Source organism: Amblyraja radiata, chromosome 5, assembly GCF_010909765.2.
Source record: "Amblyraja radiata isolate CabotCenter1 chromosome 5, sAmbRad1.1.pri, whole genome shotgun sequence".
NCBI classification, from domain to species: Eukaryota; Metazoa; Chordata; class Chondrichthyes; order Rajiformes; family Rajidae; genus Amblyraja; species Amblyraja radiata.
In genome coordinates, this window is record NC_045960.1 from 60,839,700 (window position 1) to 60,865,648 (window position 25,949).

At 41.6% G+C, this 25,949-nt stretch overlaps 1 protein-coding gene across 6 annotated transcripts in view; it reads left to right on the forward strand.

Annotated features, from left to right (window-relative positions):
* Positions 1-21,861, forward strand: part of LOC116973363 (low density lipoprotein receptor adapter protein 1-B-like) — an 86,754-nt gene extending 64,893 nt beyond the window's left edge. For 2 of the 6 annotated variants that reach the window (XM_033021350.1, XM_033021347.1), the window contains exons 8-9: positions 181-215; positions 16,658-21,861. In XM_033021350.1, the coding sequence (XP_032877241.1) occupies positions 181-200 (20 nt within the window). In that variant the 3' untranslated portion in view covers positions 201-215; positions 16,658-21,861. Of the gene's footprint in view, positions 1-180; positions 216-8,358; positions 8,396-16,657 lie in introns of all 6 variants that reach the window. The other 4 variants (XR_004412046.1, XM_033021348.1, XM_033021349.1 and 1 more) reach the window with 4 other exon arrangements.
* Positions 21,862-25,949: the final 4,088 nt, after the last annotated feature.

Consider the following 25,949-nt stretch of genomic DNA (forward strand, 5'->3'; position numbering starts at 1 on the left):
GAAGTTGATGTGGTTCAGAATATCCGGTCTGCTAATTGTTACTCTTTTGCAGAAAACAAGTGAGAGGCTTGCTAAATGTCACTAACTGGTTGAAACCTATTGCTGGCAAAAGCTATAGGTTCAGTAATACTGCATGGGACAACAGTTAAAGGTGACAATGTTTTCTTGTTTATCTTGCAGGAAGAGGACGATGGTCTTGATGATGCCTTTTCAAGGTAAACCATTGAAGGTTTCTAATATTTTAAAGCCCACAAACAATCCAATTAAAAACAACTATTTGTTGAAGTGATATCACTAGCTGTTTAGCTTTACAATGCGACGTTGTAGAAATGACTGAAACCTGGTTAAGGGTGGGGCAGGACTGGCAGCTCAATGTTCTGGGGTACAGGAGCTTCAGGAGAGACAGGGGTAAAGGAAAGAGAGGAAGGGGAGGGGGTGCATTGTTGGTTAAGGAGGATGTCACGGTTGTGTTCAAGAGGTGACATTACAGATGGTTCATCTAGTGAGGCTATATGGGTGGAGCTGAGGAACAAGAAAGGGATGATCACCTTGTTAGGGGTGCACTACAGACCCCTGAATAGTCAACAGAAATTAGTAGAACAAATGTGCTGGGAGATTGCAGACAGCTGCCGGTCATATAAAGTTGTTGTCGTAGGGGATTTTAACTTTCCCAATATAGACTGGGAAAATCATAGTGTGAAGGGTTCAGATGGGGTGCAATTCCTCAAAGTGTTCAGGAGAGATTTCTTAAGCAGTATGTGGAGTCCCCCACACGTGAGAGGTCAACACTGAATCTAGTATTGGGAAGGGCAAGTTAATGAAGTGTGAGTGGAGGAGCCTTTTGGGACGAGTGACCACAGTTCGATTAGGTCTAAGATAGCTATGGATAGGGACGGAGATGGTCCACATGTTAAAATTCTCAACTGGGGTAAGGCCAACTTTGAGAGTATGAGAGAAGATCTCGCTCAAGTTGACTGGAGCAGGTTATTAGATGGGAAAGAAACAGCGGCCAAGTGCGATGTTTTTAAAAGTGTACTGAAGAAAGCTCAGGATGAAGGGCAAACAGGCAAACGCAAGGAAACTTGGCTGATGAGGGAAATTGAGACATTAGCCAAAAACAAGAAGGATGCATGGGATTGGTATAGGCAGCTGGCATCAAGTGCTTCCCTGGAGTAGTTTCGGGAGTTAAGGAGTAAACTAAAAAAGGAAATCAGAAGGGCAAAAAGGAGTCAGGAGATAGCTCAGGAAGGTAGCATGAAGGACAATCCCAAAAATTGTATAAATACATAAGGGGTAAAAGGGTAATGAGAGAGAGAGTGGGACCTCTCAGGAATCAAAGTGGTCACCTCTGTATGGAGCCACAGGAGATGGGCAAGGTCCCTAAATGAGTATTTCTCCTCTGTATTTACCGAGGAGAAAGACAGTAGGATGGAGGAAATTGGAGCGGTCACTGAAAGGGTCTTGAGAGTAGTCAGGGTTACTGTCGAAGAAGTACTGAATGTGCTATCATGTATGAAGCTAGACAAATCTCCTGGGCCTGATCTGATATATCCGAGGACATTGTGGGAAACGGGAGAGGAAATTGCGGGAGCCCTGGTTAAAATTTACGAGTCGTCCTTAAATACAGGAGTGGTGCCGGAAAGCTGGAGGATGGCAAATGTTGTACCTCTTTTCAACAAGGGCTGCAGGGAAAATTCTGGGAACTATAGGTTATGGTTACAGTGACCTTAACATAGCAAAAGGATTTGAGTATATGTTCATAGCAAAAGGATTTGAGTATAAGTTCATAATAAAATGATTTGAGTATAAGAGCAGGGAGGTTCTACTGCAGTTGTACAGGGTCTTGGTGAGACCACACCTGGAGTATTGCGTACAGTTTTGGTCTCCTTATCTGAGGAAAGACATTCTTGCCATAGAGGGAGTACAGAGAAGGTTCACCAGACTGATTCCTGGGATGGCAGGACTTTCATATGAAGAAAGACTGGATAGACTCGGCTTGTACATGCTAGAATTTAGAAGATTGAGGGGGGATCTTATAGAAACTTACAAAATTCTTAAGGGGTTGGACAGGCTAGATGCAGGAAGATTATTCCTGATGTTGGGGAAGTCCAGAACTAGGGGTCACAGTTTAAGGATAAGAGGGAAGTCTTTTAGGACCGAGATGAGAAAATCATTTTTTACACAGAGAGTGGTGAATCTCTGGAATTCTCTGCCACAGAAGGTAGTTGAGGCCAGTTCATTGGCTATATTTAAGAGGGAGGTAGATGTGGCCCATGTGGCTAAAGGGATTAGGGGGTATGGAGAGTAGGCAGGGATGGGATACTAAGTTGGATGATCAGCCATGATCATATTGAATGGCGGTGCAGGCTCGAAGGGCCGAATGGCCTACTCCTGCACCTATTTTCTATGTTTCTAACACCTGTAGTTGGTAAGTTACTGGAGAGTATTCTGAGGGATAGGATAATCAGGCATTTCGATGGGCAAGGGCTAATTAGGGATAGTCAGCATGGTTTTGTACATGGGAGGTCGTGTTTCACAAATCTGATTGATTTTTTTGAAGACAAGACCAAAAAGTTTGATGGGGGCAGAGCTGTAGATGTTGTGTACATGGACTTCAGTAAGGCGTTCGACAAGGTTCCGTATGCTTGGCTGCTCTGGAAGATTAGATCACATGGGATCCAAGGACTGATCGTCGACTGGATAGCAAATTGGCTCCATGGAAGGAAGCAGAGGGTAATGGTGGAAGGTTGCTTCTCAGACTGGATGTCTGTGACTAGTGGTGTGCCTCAGGGTTCGGTGCTGGGACCGTTACTGTTTGTCATCTATATCAATAATTTGGATGAGAACATCTGATGGTTGATGGAATTTAATACAGAGAAGTGTGAGGTGTTGCATTTTGGGACGTCGATCAAGGGCAGGACCTACACAGTAAATGGTGGGCCTCTGGGTAGTATTGTGGAGCAGAGGGATCTAGGAAAACAGGTGCATAGTTCCTTGAAGGTCAGGACTCCGGTAGATAAGGTGGTCAAAAAGGCTTTTGGCACTTTGGCCTTCATAAGTCAGAGTATTGAGTATAGAAGTTGGGACGTCATGTTGCAGTTGTAAAAGACGTTGGTGAGACCGCATTTAGAATATTGTGTTCAGTTCTGGGCATCATGTTATAGGAAAGATATTGTCAAGCTTGAAGGTGTTCAGAAAAGATTTACGAGGATGTTGCCAGGACCAGAGGGTGGAGCTATAGGGAGAGGTTGAGTAGGCTGGGTCTCTATTCCATGGAGCACAGGAGGATGAGGGGAGATCTTATAGAGATATACAAAATCATGAGAGGAATAAATCGGGTAGATGCACAGAGTCTCTTGCCCAGAATAGGGGAATCGAGGACATAGGTTCAAGGTGAAGGGGAAAAGATTTAATAGGAATCCGAGGGGTAACATTTTCCACATAAAGATTCAAGAAGTTTATTGCCATGTCAACAAGTTGATAGGAATGTGTCTTGGTTCGCTCTCAGACAGATACAATACAGTACAATACAACCACCACATACACCACAATAAATAATACAGACAATACCGTACGAAGGACAATATATACAGGAAGGACAGTACCCAGCAGCGTCATGTTAAGCGTAAGTGCAAGTGCAAAAGAAAGTGCAAAGTGATTAGTGCAAATTCAAATATCTGATGGCTTGGAGGTAGGTGCTGTCTCTGAAGCGAGATGTTTTACTTTTAATGCTTCTATATCTCCTTCCTGATGGGAGGAGATTAAAGAGGTAATGTGCTGGGTGAAAGTGGTCTGCTATGATTTTTTTGGCCTTTCTGGTGAGTCTTGTTGAGTAAAGTGATGTCACTGAGGGAAGTCTGCTGGTGGGACTCATGTAGCTGGGACATTGTTGGCCGGTGTGGGCGAGTTGGGCCAAAGGGCCTGTTTCCACACTGCATCACTCTATGACTATGACAATCTATGCACGTCAGCATGATCCATACTGTGAAGCATTCATTCGATCTCTGTGGCTGCTATTTTATTTTTAATGTTTTGGGATCTGGCTACTGTTGGCAAAGCTCATATTTATTGCCAATTGCTCGTGAGAAAATTGTGATGAGCCACCTTCTTGGACTGCTGCAGACTTTCTGGTGAAGATGGTGCAGCAGTGGTTTTGGGTAGGGATGGGTAGAATTTAGATGCAGCATTGCTGACAGACTGGTGAGATATTTCCAGATAAGTGCAACTTATGTTACTTGAAAGTACGGCCTTGTTCTGTGCAGTGGTGACTCCCAGAGTGGGTGGGATATTGATAACTACCCACTGATGGAAATTACTTTGAACATGGTCATAGAGAAAATCATAGAATCATACAGCATGGAAACAGGCACTTCAGCCCAATTTTTGCATGCTGACCAAGATGTCCCTTACCCACTTGCGTAGGTACATGGATACCCATCTACATTCTGGGAGTCACCACTGCACAGAAACTCAACTGGACCAGCCACATAAATACTTTGGCGGCAACAGCATCTCATAGACTGGCTATCCTGCGATTGATCAATGCCTGTCTAAAATTGCAAAGCATTTCCACGATCTACAGGTATGTCAGAAACATAATGAAATACTCTCCCTTTGGCCGAATGTATACTGCTCCAATAACACTCAGGAGGGTAGAATAAAAAACTTGATTGATGCCCCAATTATCACCCAAAGTTGTTAGTGGTTGGAATATAGACATGGACTGTTAATTTGGTGGCAAGAACATGGCATTTCCCATATTCTGCCTGCTTCATTTGCAGCAGAGTGCAAATGGAATTGAACATTGTGCAATGATTAGTGAACGTGATCGAAAGGATGTCATTGAAATAGCTATCATTTCCCCAGAACTGACACATTTTTCGCTGCTTAATTTGGTTTTTAATTTAAGGCCTTATGCATTTGAGAGAAACATCATTAGTCCATGTACTATTAGTAGCAATGTTACAAAATTTTGAGATTTTAAAAATCAAGTCTGTAATTTATCCCATCAGATAAAGCATAAAAATAAGTTTAATTTGACACCTAATTCACTTTCATATCTCAAGTATTTAAAAAGTTATGGCCATTTTCATACTGGGAAATGAGCATCTTGTTCCCTATTGATTTTCTATGGACATAACAAAAAAGTTGTGATCGTGAACAGTCAAAAGCCCATAACTTTCTTAAAAATTAAGAGAACTGAATGAAATTTTCAGTTATCATAGATTGAAGCATTCTGAAACAAATATAAAATAATCTTACTTGGATGACCTGAAATTAAAGCATATAATTAGTTAGTTACCTAATTGTAGCTAATTTCAGACTTCAATTACTAGATCTAAACATCTATCCATTTCTTAATAAATGATTAACATTTTTAAATAGCCTAAATGTCCAAATAATATTCACAAATAATTCACAATAAAACATGATTTTTAAATCTCATTTACATTAATTTATAGGCCAAATGGAAGGAATTCAGTGTTCAATTGCTGTAAATAAATGCCCATTTAAATCAGCTTTCCAGTGGGTCCCTGTGGAACGCGCTGGTTTAGAACGTTCACATTGCGGTAGATTTGTGCCCCAAATGCCGAGAAAAATACTGCGCGATATAATGGGCCCAAATTGAGCTACTCGCAATATTAAACTTTGTATAAAGGGATCTTTAGAAGCCCTTTTTAATGTAAAAATATACAGCCCACCTTCAGCTGTCTGCTTTATGAGACCCCGCGGTTGCTGGCTGTCGCGGGTTTAGAGATTGATTTTTAAACTACTATAACTATTATTCAAGGCCTTTAAACCTAATAATAGCTTTTGCGACGGGGACTTCCAGCGATTTTTCGTTAATAATTAACTAGGCTGAACATCTTCGATTTGAACAGCCTAGAGAAAATCGCGTTTTAAACCCGCCCCCTCTAAACGGCGCCAAAATCGCGCACACCCTCAGCGGCAGATTTTCAAAGACGCTTCAGGTAGGCTTTGTAACATACCTACTATTAGCTGCAATTTATGATTTAAAAAAAGATATAAACATATATTGCAGCTTCTGTTCTACAACCTGTTAATGGAAATGAGCAGTTAGGCACAAAAAACACTCACTCTCAGTAGATCAAGTCATAAACGAATTGGAAATTATTTTCCAATGCTCATCAGTATCCCATGGTTACATAATTGGAATGGCTTTCAGTCTTGGAGGGCAGATTAAGCTTCATTATTTTAATTTCTGTAAGTTTTACATTGTCTGATGTTCTGTTTGTGGAAATTATGAATGTGCACTGGTTCCTTGGGTAAGTGCATTCCATGTTCTGTCCAGTAGCAAGACTGGTAAATCCATTAAATCTGTTGGTTCATGCAATGCTACAAAAATACTGTTAATTTAATTACAATATTCATGCTTGTGCATCTTCAGATTTAAAACAAAAAAAATGGCATTGGAAACATATTTAAACCAGTTAATTTTGTAGAGTGCAGATCTGTCAAATAATGCCAGATAACAAATCTAGTGTGTATCTAATAAAGATTGGAACCTTATATTACTTAATTCCTCAAGCACCTTAAGTGTGTAATTTTGACGTTTATTGACTAACTTAGTTGACTACCGAAGGAGCAAAGAGGTCCTTCGGCAGTTGTACAGAGCCCTAGTGAGACCACACCTGGAGTATTGTGTGCAGTTTTGGGGAAGGACATTCTTGCTATTGAGGGAGTGCAGCGTAGGTTTACAAGGTTAATGCCCGGGATGGTGGGACTGTCATATGCTGAGCAAATGGAGCAGCTGGGCTTGTACACTCTGGAGTTTAGAAGGATGAGAGGAGATCTCATTGAAACATATAAGATTGTTAAGGGCTTGGACACGATAGAGGCAGGAAACATGTTCCCGATGTTGGGGGAGTCCAGAACCAAGGGCCACAGTTTAAGAATAAGGAGTAAGCCATTTAGAACGGAGATGAGGAAACACTTTTTCTCACAGGGAGTGGTGAGTCGGTGGAATTCTCTGCCTCAGAGGGCGGTGGAGGCAGGTTCTCTGGACGCTTTCAAGAGAGAGCTAGATAGGACTCTTAAAAATAGCGGAGTCAGGGGATATGGGGAGAAGGCAGGAACAGGGTACTGATTGGGGATGATCAGCCATGATCACATTGAATAGGGGTGCTGGCTCGAAGGGCCGAATGGCCTACTCCTGCGTCTATTGTCTATAACACAATATTGATTCTGAGAAATAAGGTAAAACTGTATTCTATTTAAATGTTTCATGACTGTACTTATTTGCTTGTTCATCAATTTTTAACTCCTATAAAGATGCGAATGTTAGGAAGACATGGACAAGGTTAACCTTTGATCTCTCAGCTGCTTTACAATAGGAGGCACCTGTGATAGCCTGATGCCAGAACTGCATTTTGGCCTCAAGCCATAGAGACCCAATTGTCGCTGTGATGGTTAAGGTCAGCTTTTCCAATGCACTTGAAAGCTAATGTGGGACTTTAATGACATTATTGATCAGAGTGCATTGTGACTTTTATCTTTGAAGATTAGAGAAGAATCCTTAAAATTTTGCAACATTACTAAGCTTATGATAAATCAGAGCAGGAAAAGAAAACTCAGCAGCAGACTCTGCTGGATTCCAAATAGATTAACATGCCAGGAAAACAAAGAAGAGGGAATCTGATTGCAAATTAAAATAGTTATAAAGTTGATATTAAAATTAGTATCTTATGTACAGGAGCATTTTAATCATATACATGAATTTTGTTGTTTTGATAATTATTTTAATCTCATATTTAATATCAACTAATAGCCTAAATATTGCAAGAATCAGTGCTGCATGTGTTCAAAAACCCAGGTATGGTGTACTTGCATGTGCTGAAATATCTAATCTCACCTACAGCTGTAGCAATTGATCTTTACAGCATCCAGTCAGCTTGGAAGCCTTGTTCCTGCTCATTATCCCACACTGAAAAGCAGCTGAGAGATTGGAGCTTCCATGCATGAGGAATTTATTTTTGTGACTGAAAACATTTTTACTGGTTTATAAGAATGTGAAATAATGTGGCTATATGTATTGAGAAAGTTCCTTTTTCACTTGGTAAGTATTTGATTCCTGCCTTTACATCCTAAGTAACAGCCTTTATTAAAATATGTCTAAATAGGGTCTTCTGCATGTTGCATGACATTAAATGAATAAGATGTTTAAATAAATGTAAATGACTTGTATTATGAGACTGGGGGTTGTTTATTTAACACCCAGTCAACTTTCAATTGCCATGAGTATATGTTTGCCCAAATAACCAAGGCAAACATTTGCTTCCTCTAACGTTAATGTTAAGGATTGTGTGAGGCATTATATTTATTTTCTAATTTTACAAGCAGCATTGTGGATGCAGTTGAACCGAGCCAATCACAGGTACCTTTTTCTAATATTGTTTCAAAACATCATCTTTGAAAGTGAATGATACACATAGATAATTAGCACCAAAATATGTACAATGTCCATATGAAACATTATGCATTCATGAACGGAGTTTAAAATTGTACTCAATTTCACCTGCAATTTTCATTTGCTATGGATTGTGAAACCAGCACCAGAATAGATTTAACATAAATGAAAAAATCTATCTTTATGCAAATTAGAAGGTAAGCCGACAGATTTCAATCATGTTCAGTTTGGGTCAATCTGCTTTGGAAGAATGCATTCAACTGGAAGGGGTTCAATAAAAGATGAAGATGTTGCCATGTTTGGAAGGTTACAGTTATAAGCAGGGGTGCAGTGGTGCCGGAGCTCACCGGAGTGCCGCTCCGGGACCTCTGGATAAAAAGCCAAAATAAACAGTGGGGAATTTTAACTAGCGGGTGTGTGGTTACCTGGTCAAAAGAGGGGGAAGGGGAAGACCCATCACAACTGAGGTTCCCTGTAGGAGGGGGGAGCAATAGGACCCAGCAGAGCTAGTCTACGTGCTGTCGGCATCATGGAGGTTGTGGGCCTGGTGCTGAGCCTAAAACTCTGGTGAGGTGATGGCACTGGCCCGCTGGTGGCTGATGGAGAGGCAAAGGTCGGCGGAGTCGCAGGTGGAGGCCCGTGGGGGGCTGGAGTAGAGATAGGGGTCGGCGGTAGCGGCATTGGCCCCGGGGAGGTGGTGATAGATGGCGACAACAGCGGTGGCCCCAGGGTGGCGGTGAGAGTCGGCAGCCGCGGCAGTTTAGGTGGTCCGGGCCTGGGTTTGGCCGGAAAGGTGGTGAGGGTCGGAGAGGCGGTGGATAATGTTGCTGCTCCTCGTGGTGGACATCTCGGTCTCGTGGTGGTCGGGCAGGCGGTGGCGCAGTCCACCGGTGGAGCTCCGGGCCTGAGGGTGGGTCAAGGAGTGTCGGTGGAGGGACCGGTCTGGAGGTGGGCAAGCTTGTGATCCTTGGTAGAATCCAGATTGGCGAGGAAGCGTTTGTTGAGGGTGTGGATCTGGTGTTGAATTAAGTACAGTTGTGGTCCATTGCAGGTGTGAGTGAGTGTGAAGGCCAAGAGCTGCGGGAGAGTCAGGGTCCCAGCATCACACAGGAGGGCTGGTCATCCAATGCAATATTCCACCTCTCCACCAATTCTAATATTGGTGGCCAGTTGGGGGTGGGGCTTTCTGGAGCACTAGTATGGGTGTTGTGGGCTGAAGGGACTGGTTTCCAGAGGGCTAGTATGCAAATTGTGCGCCAAATGGATTCTTGGGCTGGCGTCTCAGTCAATCAAGCCTGTTGTGCTGGCAACTCACTCACGGCTGGTGGGCTGGTAGTTGACTCACGGCTAATCCTTGAAATTCTATTTCAAGCAGGGTATAAGGCCACCAAATTCAAGTGCAGTTTCTTACCACTTCTAGCAGGGTGCAAGGCCACCAAATTCAAGTGCAGTTTCATACCATTTGAAGTAGGGTGCAAAGCCACTAAAGGCAGCGAGTCGTGACCTCTCCCTCCTCCATCTTGCAGAGACTGAGCCACACCCACATTTCCGGGTTTTATAACCCCTCCCCCCCCACCGGAAAAGGTGTGGCTTTCATGGAGTGATTGACAGGAGAGAGATTCTCAACATTTAAAAAAAAACTGATAACACTTTTATTTTTCATTGATGGGAAGAATTCTCTGCGTCTGCTCAGCGGAGGGGGACTGAGTAAGATGGCCAAAAATCACAGCCGTAAGTGGTAGCGTTTTATCTAAAATCAATATACAGTGCAAACAGTAAGTAAGTGCATTTACAGTAGTGCCTTTTAACTTCAAGCCAAAGCACCCACGCCACCATTTGCAGAAAGTAGTGCCTTTCAACTTCATGCCACCATTTGCAGTAAGTGGTGCCTTTCAACTTCAAGCCAATGCACCCAAGCCACCATTTGCAGTAAGTAATGCCTTTTAACTTCAAGCCACACCCAAACCACCATTTGCAGTAAGTAGTGCCTTTCAACTTCAAGCCAAAGCAACCAAGCCACCATTTGCAGTAAGTAGTGCCTTTCAACTTCAAGCCAAAGCAACCAAGCCACCATTTGCAGTAAGTAGTGCCTTTCAACTTCAAACCAAAGCAACCAATCCACCATTTGCAGTAAGTAGTGCCTTTCAACTTCAAGCCAAAGCAACCAATCCACCATTTGCAGTAAGTAGTGCCTTTCAACTTCAAACCAAAGCAACCAAGCCACCATTTGCAGTAAGTAGTGCCTTTCAACTTCATGCCACCATTTGCAGTGCCTTTCAACTTAATGCCAAAGAACCCAAGCCACAATTTGCAGTAAGTAGTGCCTTTCAACTTCAAGCCAATGCACCCACGCCCCCATTTGCAGTAAGTAATGCATTTTAACTTCAAGCCATTGCACCCAAGCCACCATCTGCAGTAAGTAGTGCCTTTCAACTTCATGCTACCATTTGCAGTAAGTGGTGTCTTTCAACTTCAAGCCACACCCAAGCTACCATTTGCAGTAAGTAGTGCCTTTCAACTTCAAGCCAAAGCAACCAAGCCACCATTCGCAGTAATAGAGCCTTTCAACTTCAAGCCAAAGCAACCAAGCCACCATTTGCAGTAATAGTGCCTTTCAACTTCAAGCCACACCCAAGCTACCATTTGCAGTAAGTAGTGCCTTTCAACTTCAAGCCAAAGCAACCAAGCCACCATTCGCAGTAATAGAGCCTTTCAACTTCAAGCCAAAGCAACCAAGCCACCATTTGCAGTAATAGTGCCTTTCAACTTCAAGCCAAAGCAACCAAGCCACCATTTGCAGTGAGTAGTGCCTTTCAACTTCATGCCACCATTTGCAGTAAGTGTTGTCTTTCAACTTCAAGCCACACCCAAGCCATCATTTGCATTAAGTAGTGCCTTTCAACTTCAAGCCAAAGCAACCAAGCCACCATTTGCAGTAAGTAGTGCCTTTCAACTTCAAGCCAAAGCAACCAAGCCACCATTTGCAGTAATAGTGCCTTTCAACTTCAAGCCAAAGCTCCCAAGCCACCATTTGCAGTAAGTAGTGCCTTTCAACTTCATGCCACCATTTGCAGTAAGTAGTGTCTTTCAATTTCAAGACACATCCAAGCAAGCCAACCAGGGAGGGGCAGGGGGGGGGGGCTTTCTGGAGCGCTAGTATGAACCATTTTAGAACCAATTGACATTTTTTTGTAAGCTTTATAACCAATAGACATTATTTGGCAAGCTTTAGAACCAAGAGACATTTTTTGGCAAGCTTTAGAACCAATAGACATTTTTTGACAAGCTTTAGAACCAATAGACATATTTTTGCCAGCTTTAGAACCTATAGACATATTTTTGCCAGCTTTAGAACCTATAGACATATTTTTGCTAGCTTTAGAACCTATAGACATATTTTTGCCAGCTTTAGAACCTATAGACATATTTTTGCCAGCTTTAGAACCTATAGACATATTTTTGCAAGCTTAGAACCAATAGAGACATATTTTTGCCAGCTTTAGAACCAATAGACATATTTTTGCAAGCTTTGAACCAATAGAGACATTTTTGTGCAAGCTTTAGAACGAATAGATGCATTTTTTGCAAGCTTTAGAACCAATAGACATTTTTTGCAAGCTTTAGAACCAATGGACATTTTTTTGCAAGCTTTAGAACCAATGGACATTTTTTTGCAAGCTTTAGAACCAATGGACATTTTTTTTGCAAGCTTTAGAACCAATAGACTTTTTTTGCAAGCTCTAGAACCAATAGACATTGTTTTGCAAGCTTTAGAACCAATAGACACTTTTTTTGCAAGCTAGAACCAATAGACACTTCTTTCCAAGCTTTAGAACCAATAGAGACACCTTTTGCAAGCTTTAGAACCAATAGAGACACTTTTTGCTAGCTTTAGAACCAATAGACATTTTTGCAAGCTTTAGAACCAATAGACACATTCTGCAAGCATTTTAGAACCACTAAGGGCACATTTGAGTAGACATGTGTTCAGTGTTATTCACAGCTCAGAGAAACGTGACCCTCTGCCTTCCTCCATCTTGAAGAGACTGTGTGGCACACCACTTCCTGGTTTTATAGTCCCTCCCCCCTGCCGCCAGCGAGGGCAGCAGAGAGAATGGGGAATTTTGTAAAAACATTAATATCTCTGTTATTTTTAATTGACTGGACAAATCCTCGGCACACATGCGGCGGAGGGGGACTCTGAGCAAGGTGGCCAAAAATGACGGTCGTAGGTGGCGGAGTTCTCTCGGAAATTGCAGCACAGATGGCCAAAGCCGGTCAAGAACAGACTTTTAGTAATATAGAAGATAATTAGTTAGTGCAACCGTGCAATATTTTGTCATATTATTAAATCAAGTATTATATGTTGTATGTACTAGTTACACTGGCATGTAGTGATAAAATATAATATTAGGTAACCATAATAATGCAAAATAATCTGCCGTGCAATCAATGACAGCCCATAGAATATCATAGTTTCTGACAGTAGTGTGTAATTTACAAAAAATTCATTGCTCAGAAACAGCTGTTTTTTGAAGTTACTCTTTTCTGGCTCCTATACACCTTCCCAATTGTAGCAGCAAAATGGGAGCCTAGCCAGCATGGTGTGGTCTTTTATATTGGCGCCCTTTGGTGGGAAGGTCAGTACATATGATGGATCAAACAGTCTACTACTGTAGTCTCCTTCGTATCTGAGCATTTCAATTGTCAAACCACGCCATGAAGCAACCAGTCAATGTTGAATTGAATTTCCTTTATTGTCATTCAACCATTACGTTTGAACGAAATTGCGTACCTTGCGGTCGTGACAGAAAAAATGACAGAAAACAATCCCGCGGCCGATTTTAAGCTCCGCGAACGGGCCGATTCAAATTCCACGACTCGGGGCGGACGAAGCTGCAGTCGTGGGAGCTCCCGAAAATCGGTCACCAACCAGGGACCTGCGAGCTCCCGATGTTACCGTCCACAGGGCCCCGCGGCCGAAGCTCCAAAGTCGGGTCGAAACCACAGCGCCACCACAGCCTCTGAAGTCGGCCAGCTCCGCGATGGTGACTCCACAGGCTCTGCCACCGGAGCCCCCAAAGTCGATTCCAGTTGGAGGCCGCCAGCTCCACGATATTAGGTCTCAGCGCAGAAGGAGACGGAGACAAGGAAAAGGTTGCATCTCCGTTGAGGGAAGAGATTTAAAAAAGTTTCCCCCACATATATACACCTAAAAATAAACTTAAACATACATCTAACAAGACAAAAGGAAAACAAAAAAAGGAAAGACACGGACTGCAGGTGAGCCGCTGCTGCTTGGGCATCGCCGCCACTTCTGGATGTGAGATTTAGTGAACATCTATCGAAAGAAGCTTGATAGCAAGAGTATTCGGCAACATACCAAGTTTCCTAAGGCATTGAAGACCTTTCCTTGTGATTACATTGATGTGCAGGGCCCAGGACAGATCTTCAGAAACATGTACACCAAGGAACTTGAAGCTGTTGACTCTCACCATCACTGATCAGAGTCCATGTGGATCCATGGCTTTCCCCTCCTGTAGTCAGTGTTCAACTCCTTGCTCATGTTAAGAGCAAGATTGTTGTTCTGGCGCCATTCAGATTTTCAATTTCCTTCCTGTACGGTGACTCACCTGTTATTCATCCAACAACAATGGTATTATGGTGAATTTAGTTGGTATTAAAGATGGTGTTGGAAGTGTATCTGGCTACATAGTCATGAGTCTCGAGAGAGAGAGAGAAGAGAAGAGGACTGAGCAATAGTGTTGGAATTTTAGTTTGTCATATATTAATGATTTGATGAGAATGTAGGTTGCATGATTAGCAAGTTTGCAGGTTCTTGATTGGTAAGAGTGCCTAAGGTTACAGGGAGAACGAGAATAGAGTTCAGAGGGGAAAACTAGATTAGCCATGATTGAATGGCAGAGAAGACTTGAATGTACACCGAATGCCCAATTCTGCTCTTGCATCTTGCATCTTGTGGACACCAACATTGCCAGTATAGTGGACAGCAAAGGTGGTTGTGTAAGGTTTCAATAGAATCTTGATCAGCCAAAGTGGGTAAGGGAATGATAAATAGAATTTAACTTAAACAAGTGCAAAATTATGTATTTTAGGAAGTTAAACCAGGCGAGTTGAGGAGGGTTGTTGAACAGAGACCTTAGGGCACGGATATAGTTCACTGAAAGAGGCAAAGCAGTTAAAGGACGGTGTAGAAGGCAGACGGTATGCTTGCCATCATCAGCTAAGGCATTGTATTAGTGGTGACTCAAGACCCTTTTCTTCTCATGATACCAGCATCTGCAGTGTGCTGGAGGAACTCAGCAGGTCAGTCAGCATTGGTTGATGAAGGGTCCTTACTAGAAACATCTCCTGTCCATTTCTTCCACACATGCTGTCTGACCCTCTGATTTCCTGCAGCATGGTCTTTTGCTTTCTGAACAAGTGTTGAGACGACATCCTACAGTTATACAAAGCATTGGTTAGGCTGCAGTGGAGTATTGGGTGTCGCTCTGGTTGCCACATTTGAGGAGATATGTGATTAAGCAAAGGGAATGGAGGGGGTTGCAGAAAAGATTCAATGTTGTTGTCTGGATTGGAGGACTTGACTTTAAGGAGAAATTGGAATAATTGAAGTCCATTTTTTTTCCTGGAGCACAGGAAACTGAAGTGACATGATAGAGGTAGATACCTTATCTATGCTTCTCATAATGTATCAAGCTGGAGTCCATTTCCCATGGTAGGAGTATCTAGTTACCTAAAACTAGATGGCAAGGTAGAAGATTTAAAGTAGTTCTGAGGGGCACATTAAAAAAAAAAGTTGGTATAAGGAATGAATTGTCAGAAGGGGCAGTGTAAGCAGTTCCTCACAACATTTAAGAGGCATCTAGACAAATATTTGAATGAACAAAGCCGAGATAAATATGGAATTATTCAGATAAATGGGATTCTGATTGTATAGTAGTTGATATAGACACAATGGACTGAAGAACCTGTTTGTATGCTGTATAATGCCTCGACACCGACTCTGTGATTCCTTATTTAATATGCTACGAAGTCTATAGTTTAAACTTCCTTGCATTAGAAATGGATTGCAGGATGGGTAAAACTACTAGTAATTATTGTCAATTCCAGACTGTTGTTTCCATTTGCATTAGGTCCAAATATCAGTTCCTTATGGTCAAGAGATCTTGTCCCTGTGAGTGTGCAAGCCTCATGGCTGAATATAATCTTTGAAGTTAGGAGGAATTTGTCCATAATATCACAATAAATTTAAATGCCAGTTTTGATATCCATCTCCTCCTTGTTTTATTTTTGTCAATAATATCATGTACCTTATGGATTACAAGGACTAATTTCTTCCCTGGTAACTTGATTGAGCCAAGAAGTTTTGCCATTGAACTACAAGTCTGAAACCATCCCACAGGGCCAAATGGCCACTCCTGCTATTGTCTATTGAGAACAAAACTGGACAAGGGAAGAGGCAGGACAAAACATGGTAGGTAATAGGTCAACATGGGTGAGGGGATTTTTGATAAGCAGATGGTGGATATTTGCTGACCTCCAGTGGAATGCATTTCTGCACCTCCTGGCAAGGCCTACGATTCTGGGTATCAACGAGTTTGCTAGTGCTAGTCCAGCCACTTGAACATAAAGTGAATGACACTCCAATACAGTACAGTAATGGAGTGCTGCACTGCTAGAGGTGCTCTTATTCAGATGAGATATTTGACTGATGTTTTGTGTGTTCTGGGATGGGCATGGTGGATCATAAAACACTGTTAAGAGACTGGTGCAGAAATTAGTCCGTAATTATCTCAACCAATATAATTAGAGCATCAGTTCCTGTGAATCTTTTCCATGTGCGAGTTAGTTGCTGAATTTTCTGGATTACTACAGTTGACTGTATTTCAAGAGTGCTTAATTGTTAAGTATTTTTGGACATGCTGATGTTATGAAAGCTACTATCATGCAAAAACATAATTTTTTCCTTCAAGTGCCAGAGCATGCTTCATTTCAGTAATTAATAGTTTATCATATGTTAGCACAATTGGCCACAAGATAGTCTTAAAGAATAGCAGAAGAGTTAATTGATCGTAATAAATTGAGCAATACATTGTTCTGCAATGTCAATGGACAAGGCTCACTGTTGACAATATAGATTTATCATCTGACCACCATGTTAGCTCATGAATAGTAATACGAATGGTTTTGCTTTTCCAATTTCAGACTTGCCGAGTCTCGAACAAGTAAACAACGCAAGAATGTCTCCAATTTTCAGGATTCTCAGGTAAAGGAGACAAACCTGCCAGACACGGACACAAGCGAAGTGTTCTCAACCCTTACGGACTTGGACACAGGAGATTTGTCACCGGTTCAGGCAGAACTGCCACTTTCTCATTGATTTGGATATCATTCTAATCACAGAACATGCTGAGAAAAGAGCTGGAGGGAAATATACTGCTGGAAAATCATCTTTTTCCTCTTGATGCCTTAATAGCTAACCATATTTTATAAAAACGTGTTTACCTTTGAACCAATATTTACACGCAACAACTGTATTTGCATATTTGACAACCATGCCAGTGATTGAATAAATCCTAGACACTTCAACACTTTGTAGATAAAGTGCTGAGAAAGGCAAAGAGGATGGGAGCAGCAATACAAAATATAAACTGACTTCATCTATGAATCTGGCAGAGTCCACAGGAGCAGACAAGCAGCTGTAGTGCATAAGAGTCAAACATTGTGGAAATATTCAAATACGATTCCACTTACGGTCACCAATCAACAGTTTCCAGGTGGTGGTCAAACAAGTGCCGCTGCTTATCAGCTGCAGCATATGGGTGGGTCACTGCTATCCTCTAGAGAACAGGCCAAGAGTCTAGTGGATGCCCACATACATCACCTCTTCCTTTTGATGCGTTCCTACCGTCAGTAACGAGAACTTTCTAGTCATACATTTTTCTGCATGGCTGCTTTTTCGTGAGCTAGACACAAAGATTGATCGAGATCATTCAAGTACAAATTGGATGTACTGTACTTGTGTCGTGTAATTGTAAATTGTAGTGCCTGGGAGAAAGGTGGTGACTTCACACTCACACTCACACTCACTCCCCCCCCCCCCCCCCCCCCCCCACCAGGAGTTATGGGTTTAACCTCATTGAAACTTAAATAATGAAAGGCATAGATAGCGTGGATGTGGAAAGGATGTTTCCACTGGTTGGAGAGTCTAGGACCAGAGGTCATAGCCTCATAGACCGTGGACCGAAGTGCTTTTTAGTTTCAATTTGTGACCCAAATCACATATCTACCTGTATTTATAACATAGTGTAAAAATATTATAGAAATCTTACCTGAAACTCGTCAAGAACAAAACCTGCACATATTTTTATAATATGAGGAAAAACCTCCAATTTTCCGAGTAGTAATTGTCCAATCAAAGCACGTTTGACATTGAGTCAGACGCCAATTGACCAATCACGCGCTTTGTTTCATGCTAGCTAGGCAGCGAGCACACTGACTGCGTCCTAACATGGGGAGAAGGCAGGAACGGGGTACTGATTGGGGATGATCAGCCATGATCACATTGAATGGCGGTGTTGGCTCGAAGGGCCGAATGGCCTACTCCTGCACCTATTGTCTAATAACATCACAACAATAGCAAGGTTTGGAAGGAAGAAAGGTAATGCTAACCACTTGCTGATAATTTTGTTTTACAACTGATTTATCTTTGTAAAGTTATGATGTTGTGAACTGTGAAATAAAAATGATAAATAAAAATGTAGAGCTAGGGTTAGGATTAGGGTCAGGCATTTTCCTCTCAGTGCAAGAGGGTTAGGGCTGATAGCTGCTGTGAGGGATCAGTCGGGCAGTCGGGCTGTTGCAGCGAGCGAGGGGGCGGACTGATGGAGCCGACGCTATGGGGGTGCTGAAGGCGGCCCGGGCGGCAAGTAGGGCAGTACTGGCCGAGGTGGACGCGCTGAGCGGCCACACATACGGAGACGGCAGCCAGTCCCAAAGCGGCTCCAGCCGTGGGCAGCTCGGGATAGGGGAGCGAGTTAGGGTTAGGGTTAGGCATTTTCCTCTCAGTGGAAGATGCCTGAGCCTTCCCCCAGTCTGGCACTGACCCAGTCCCACTATGGCTGTGACCCCCACTCTGCACACTGGCAGTCAGTGGGGTTCAGTAAACTGGGGAACGCACAGGATCTGCCCTCACTCATTAATTAGGTGGGTTCAGGAGCCGGAGAAACCTGGGATCTTTGCAGCAGTCCCGCATTCAATGTTCACATATACAGCTATATATTATTGAGCACAAGAGGGCGCTGTTACTTTTTCTAATTAGATTAATTAATTAGTGTGCAACTTTTTGCACTGACGAGTTATGAATTCATTATCAATTATGTTTCATCTAAATCTGTGCCAAATTTCAGGTAGATACCAGACATGGGTCACAAATGTTAAAATCTAGAGCCCTTTTGGTACCTCGGCCTATCAGAATTAAAGGGCGCTCTTTTAGAAAGGAGGTGAGGAAGAACTTATTTTGTCAGAGGGTAGTTAATCTGTGGTACTCATTGCCACAGAGGGCTGTGGAGACCAAGTCAGTGGATATTTTTAAGGCAGCGATAGACAGATTCTGGATTAGAGCGGGTGTCAAGGGTTATGGGGAGAAGATAGGAAATGGGATAAGGAGGCCATGATGAATGGCAGAGTAGACTCGATGGGCCGAATGGTCTAATTCTACTCCTGTAACTAGTGAACAGAGATGATCAGTCAACAATTCAGTCAAAATTTTGTAGGTGAATGTACGATTTCTACTAACCATTAATTTTACTGGTCCTATAATTGTACAGTTGATACTGGAGATGACCAATTTATCTCTACGATAGACAGACAACCTGCCATTTCTACTCCAAGCACCATGCGATGATGAATTCCTGCATGAAAATACACAAGAAACAGCAGCAACAGCCATCTACTACACACTAGCTATAAAAGTGGCCACTGCCATTTCCATCCTCAGCTACACAAATGTAATCTTAATCTGCAAACTCAATACGATCTTGGTTACAGATTATTGATGGTTAATATTCTAAATGTTTGAAATAATTATGAAAGTTTAGTTTTCATTAAAGATAAATGCAGCCCATCCCTAAACAAGTCTTTTCATTTGATTTTGAATGGTATGCATTTTTTTTTCCGAAATGTATATTTCTCTAGCTTCAGCCTTTGTATCACAATGATGGCCAAACAAAGAATGGTTACAAAAAGTGGTGTTAAGTTTGTGTTTGTTCAACTTTATCATTGGAGACTGGTGTATACATTGTGCTATGCTGTGCGTCTGTGAAAAAAAGTTAATTGTTAAGTGTAAGTACAAAGAGGGTCAGTCTTGGCCATCATGCAATTTAAGTCGCCTTTAAAGCATAAATGGTACGTTTTAAATCTGATTTTCACAATGCAGCATGCCCTCGCATCCATTTGTGAAATATTGTGATCACTAAAGTAATGTCCCAGTTACTAAAATATTATTTTTACCAAATAAACAATCAGGTTATTTCTTTACATCAGCTTCCTTTACATTGACATAGACAAAACAACAGTTTGGTTGAACACTTGTGCTCTATCCACCAAGACCTGCTAGAACTCTGGGTTGTCAACCATTTTATCTCCCCTTCACATACCTTTGTCCTTGGCCTCTTCCATTACCAGAGTGAGGCCGCACACAAACTGGAAGAACTGCACCTCATATTCTGCTTAGGCAACTTGTTACTCAATGGTAGGAAGATTGAATTTGTCAATTTCAAGTAATACTCCCCTCTTTCTCCACCTACACCCCTCCTCCTCCACTTTACATTTCACTCCTCTTTCCTTATCCAACACTCTTGTCTCCTTTTCACCTCCACCATCGTCACTATTTCCACCCATCTGCCAATAACCACTTCTCACTACGTGCTAGGGTTTGCCCCACCCCTACCCCTTTTCCAACTCTCCTCCCCACTAGTCTGAAAGGTACAAAATATAATCTGTCCATTCCCTCCACAGATGCTGCCTGACCCAGAGTTCCTCTTTCTCTTTGTTTTGCTCAAGATTTAAGCATCTGCAGTCTCTTGTGTCTATGTTTTTCAAAATTCTAAATTATAGTATCTTGACATTATCAATGTTCGATGTGGAAAAAAAATATTTTATAGTATTGAAAACTTTCAATCTAGGTCATCTTTGTATCAATGTCAAGATTTACATTTAAGGAAGTTCTGATTTGCAGGATCCAGTGACATAAACCAGCTTCCCCTGGACACATTATGCATAATTCCCAGACAACAGCATTCATGGGTTCCATTTTGAATGGTAACTAAATGTTAAGATTTTAAAATGAAAATAAACTGGAAATGCTGCAGATTTTTAAACCAGTAACAACTTTGGCTTAAGAATGTTACTTTTCCAATCGATGCTGCAGTAAAATGTAAATGAATTTGAAAAGAAAATGGCATTGCATTTAAGGTGGACTTGTTAAACTACAGTTGTTATAGACCTACATTAATATATAATTTTGACCCACTTTCATTTAATTGATATTATGTGGAAGATCCAGCTTTGGCTTGGCACTATTGCTTTTGCTGCTTTATATTGGTGCATTTAAAATATAGCAAATATTTTTTTGATAAATAACTTAATGGGGTTTTGCAGAATACTGGATATTTAATGTAAGTAAAATAATTTATTCCTTATTATGGATCTTAATCACAAATGTTATAATTTATTACCATCTAGTGCCGTTTATAGAAATCTTAATTTTTCAGGTTAATTAGCACAGAATGGATTATTTGGAATTGACCTGTGCCATTTAAAGAAAATATTAACCTTAGGATTATGTTAGTAGTCTTGCATTAATTCAAAGCATGAAGCTTTAAGTAATTGAATTAGAAATTGAGACAGCACTAATAAATTTAGCAATGAATGTTTGCAGTTTCGTTTATATGCAACCAGGATGCTTTATTTCTGAGTGCATGTTATATAAACACTACAGCATTTGGTTTGGACTAAATTGCACTGCAATTTTGTTTCTCTGTAAAACAGCAAAAGTAGTCCTTCCAAATACAAATACTGCATTAATACTACCAAGTTCATGCAAACTTATCCTCACACTCAAATTCCAACTGAGACTATGTATTGAAGGACACAAAAGGCAAAATGACCAATGCAAAGCTTGGTTGCCCAGAATAAAACTCTGGTCAGGGAATACTGTGGATGTCGTACAAATGGCAGCATTGTACAAACCAAATATTTCAGCTACTAAAGTAATAATTCACAATTTGATAGTATTCTAAGACTGTACAACTGCAGAATTTTTGGATAAAATGTATTATACTTGAGATAAAATACCAGTTGTGATTTTTATTAATGAACATGTAATAAAAATCCTGAGACATTTTAAATTATGATTTGTCTTGATTGAATGAATGGCCAAATGCAAGATGGCGAAACGTGTGAGATATATTTAATTGGCATGCTACACTCTGACAGATTTATTTCTGCTGTTCAGAGCAGGCACTGAGCAGATTGCTCTCCATGTCAAGGAGGAAGTTTTTCCATAGGTCTTTTTAAAAATGGAAAAGCCAAGGAGGAGAAAGGAGTTGTGGTCTGTTTGCCACTGAGCAAGACGAGAAAGCAGAAGTACAGCAGAAGAGGCTGCAAGCTTGGGCAAGGAATACCATTGAGGCAATTTGAAAATGTTACATGACATGGTTAGGATGATGACATTTGATATGGAACTGAATAACGAGGAGCAGAGGGCTTCAAATTACTACAAAAGGCAATGCATAATATATATACACATAACTAAAACTCTCATCTTGTTTGTTTGTTTGTATATATGCATGTGTGTGCGTGCCTGTGTTCCCGAAACACCTCCAAAACGGTGCATGATAGCGCAGCAAATTTTGGCCCACCTTACTCAACATTGGAGGTGGACAAAAATGCTAGAGCACCTCAGTGGGTAAGGCAGCATCTATAGAGCGAAGGAATAGGTGACGTCTGAAGGAATCGGCCTGAAGAAGGGTCTCAACCCGAAACGTCACCTATTCCTTCGCTCCATAGATGCTGTCTCACCTGCTGATTTTCTCCAGCATTTTTGTCTAACTTCGATTTTTCCAGCATCTGCAGTTCTTTCTTAAACATTACTCACCATTGTTCTTTGATGTAAATGAAACAGGTTTTGTTCAGATTGATGGTATATTTTACGTTATTCACATAAATCTTTTTACAAAAATCACTTTTCAACTTGCCCTGCCCGTTAGCCGCGTACGAAGTCACAATTACGTCACAATGTGATCCCAAATTTATTTATTTTTAAAATTGCCTTTTTTTCCCCCCGTGTGTACTTGCCTGGCCTCACAACAGGGACCCAACGGCTCCACGGGTACATTTCCTTCTACTTTACAAACGCCTCCATGGGTCCACTATTACTTTGACTTTATTTCAGCCGACAATGGCACAACGCAGCAGCCGCGCATACGCAGTTTGGTCGAATATTAGTTGGGGGAGTGGGCCCAACGGGTCCACACTTGGTGTAGTTAGCACTAAATCTAACTAACTAGAGTTAGGAATTACATGTGTAGGAAAGAACTGCAGATGCTGATTTCGAAGGTAAACACAAAATGCTGGAGTAACTCAGCAGGTCAGGCAGCATCTCTGGAGAGAAGGAATGGTTCTTCAGTCTGAAGAAGCACCTCAACCCAAAAAGTCACCCATTCCTTCTCTCCAGAGATGCTGCCTGCCCTGCTGAGTTACTCCAGCATTTTGTCTACACCTTTGTTAGGAATTACATTATATGGCATCATAATGCAAACACATTTGGGTCTTCTGACAAAGTCTAAAGGGCCTGTCCCACTTAGGCGACTTTAGGCGAGTGCAGGAGACTCTGTGCTCGCCACATGGTCGCCACATGTTCGCTGGTGGTCTCTGGTGAGTCTCCTTCATGGTCACGAGGATTTCCCGTATTCTGGGAACTAGTCGTGGCCTCAGTATGGTCGCTGCAAATTTTTCAACATGTTGAAAATTTTTCTGCGACCAAAAACCAACCGGTAATGTTAAATCGTATCGTATCGTATCGTAAATGCCTGCCAAACTTCACATCTCAGGCTTATTAAAAGTTGTCTGGCTTCTCCACTCCTTCTCCCCCCCCTTCTCTCCCTCTTTTAAAGGGCTGCTAGCTATCTTAACCTTCCTGTTCATCACGGTGTGTCTATATCACCTTGGCTTTGCACCGTGTGAATTTCAGACAGTGCTCCCCCAGCTTTCCCTGGGCCCCGACTTTGCTGTGCGTGTGATCCAATCTGACAGTCGATGTTCCAGTTCCCAGTTTTTCAGGTGAGTGCCACGAACTTGACAGTCTCCGGCAGTCCGCTGAAAAAAAATCGCCTAAGTGGGACAGGCCCTTAACAGTGACATTGCCGTATTGACTGAATTTAAAGAAACAAGTCAATGGAATAAAATCTTCAGAAACCAGGTCACTGAGCAGATTGCTCTCCATGTTAAGGAGGAAGTTTTTCCATTGGGCTTTTGGAAAATGGAAAAGCCAGGGACATGAGAGGGAGAGGGAGGAGTCTTGTTTGTTTATATATATATATGCGAGTCCCTTTTCCAGACACAAGTGCAGCCACGCCCCTGCAAGACCACCGAGCACTCAACAACATCAAACAGAGCATGTGGGAAGGAACTGCAGATGCTGGTTTACAACAAAGATAGACACGATAAGCTGGAGAAACTCAGTGGGTCAGCCAGCATTGCTGGAGAAAAGGAATAGGCGACATTTCGGATTGAGAACGTCTGAAGGCCTTGACCCGAAACGTCACCTATTCCTTTTCTCCCGAGATACTGCCTGGCCCACTGAGATACTCCAGCTTTTTGTCAATTTTCAATATCAAACTGACTCAGTAACAATTGAATTAAAATAATTCTGACATACAGGTAATAAAACAAATCTAGTGTTAATACATCTTCCAACATTTATTCTGTGAATGCATATGGACTGTAGAAACCAGAGTATAGGCTTCTAAAATTCTTCCAATTTTTTTTAAATAACTTGTGGGAATAAAATACAGTGCATAAATCTAGTTTCACATGAATCAAATTTTAGTAGTAACAATGACGAAGCCAACTATTTAAAAAAACCATTGAGTGTTTTTTACATCAATAGTACGTGAAAAAAAGTTCACGCATGTGCTCAGATTCTTCAATTTAGAACATAATAGCACAGGAAGAGGCCCTTCAGCCCAATTTCTGTGCTGCACACAATGCCAAGACCAACTCTTAGCTACCTGCACATAATCCATACCATTCCATCCCTGCATATCTATGTGCCTATCCAAAGGTCTCTTAAACGCCACAATTGGCAGCCGCTGACAGCACACTCTTAAAAAAACTTGCCCCTTTAAACTTTGCCTTTCTCACTTAAACCTATGCCTTCTAGTATTTGACATTTTCATCCTCAGGGGAAAAAAAGGCTCAGAATCTGTACTCTATCACTGCCTTTCAGTTTAATATCCTTCGGTCAGGTCTCTCCTCAACCAAAGACTGTAAAACTGCAGTGGGCTGGAGTGAGGCATCACCGACAGATGCTCCTGGATTTATGCATTTAATTGTGATACAGTGAGCATGGCAGTGAATGCTGACAGTTCTGCTATTATATCTGCAAATTTCAGGCCATGGACATTACTCAACTTTATGCAATGCTCTCCAACTTCAAAGTAAAAGTGATTTAAAAAAAAAAAATCATGGTTGAATCTTTTCCCAATACATGGACCATAACCGATTCACATTTAACAATTAGCTTAAAAACCGTTGTAAATTATAAAATGACAAATAGGCCTTCAATAAATTGTAATTTAACACATCAAGTAAGTTTGAGCCATTGGTCAGCAATAAAAATGATTTAAAATGTTTTCAAAAGAGAAAACAGGAGTTAAAAGGAAGGTTGTCATTGGCAAAACACAAGAAATAGCATTCCATAGCAGATGCTGTTCGTAACATTTTCTAAAGTGATTTGGTACTGGAAATTGGGACAAATAATTAAAGACTATTTCCTACACTGCCTAATCCTTGCATTTCTAGCTGGGTGCCATCTCTCAGAATCCTATTCAGTAACTTTCCCATCTTGTGGTTCACAGTTTTGGTCTTGCAGCCCTTAAATAAAGTCACATTAGCTATCCTGCACTCATGTGCTACCGCATCTGTGGTTTAGGAAGATACAAAAATCTGATTGTATGATCTACCTACTCTGACCTACTGATAGGGTAGAGTAGAATTTGAGAAGATTCCACTCTACCTTATCAGCCAAGGATATTTAATGTCCTCTTTTTGCCCTCCCAATTTCCTTTCTGGGTGTATTCCCATGTCTCTTGGACTTCGCTTAATCCCAGCTACCTGCATCAGACACATGCTTCTATTCCTGACTGGAGCCTCAATATTGCTCTTCAACCAGGGTTTCCCCAATCCATCCACTCTTGCTCTTCATTTTAACATG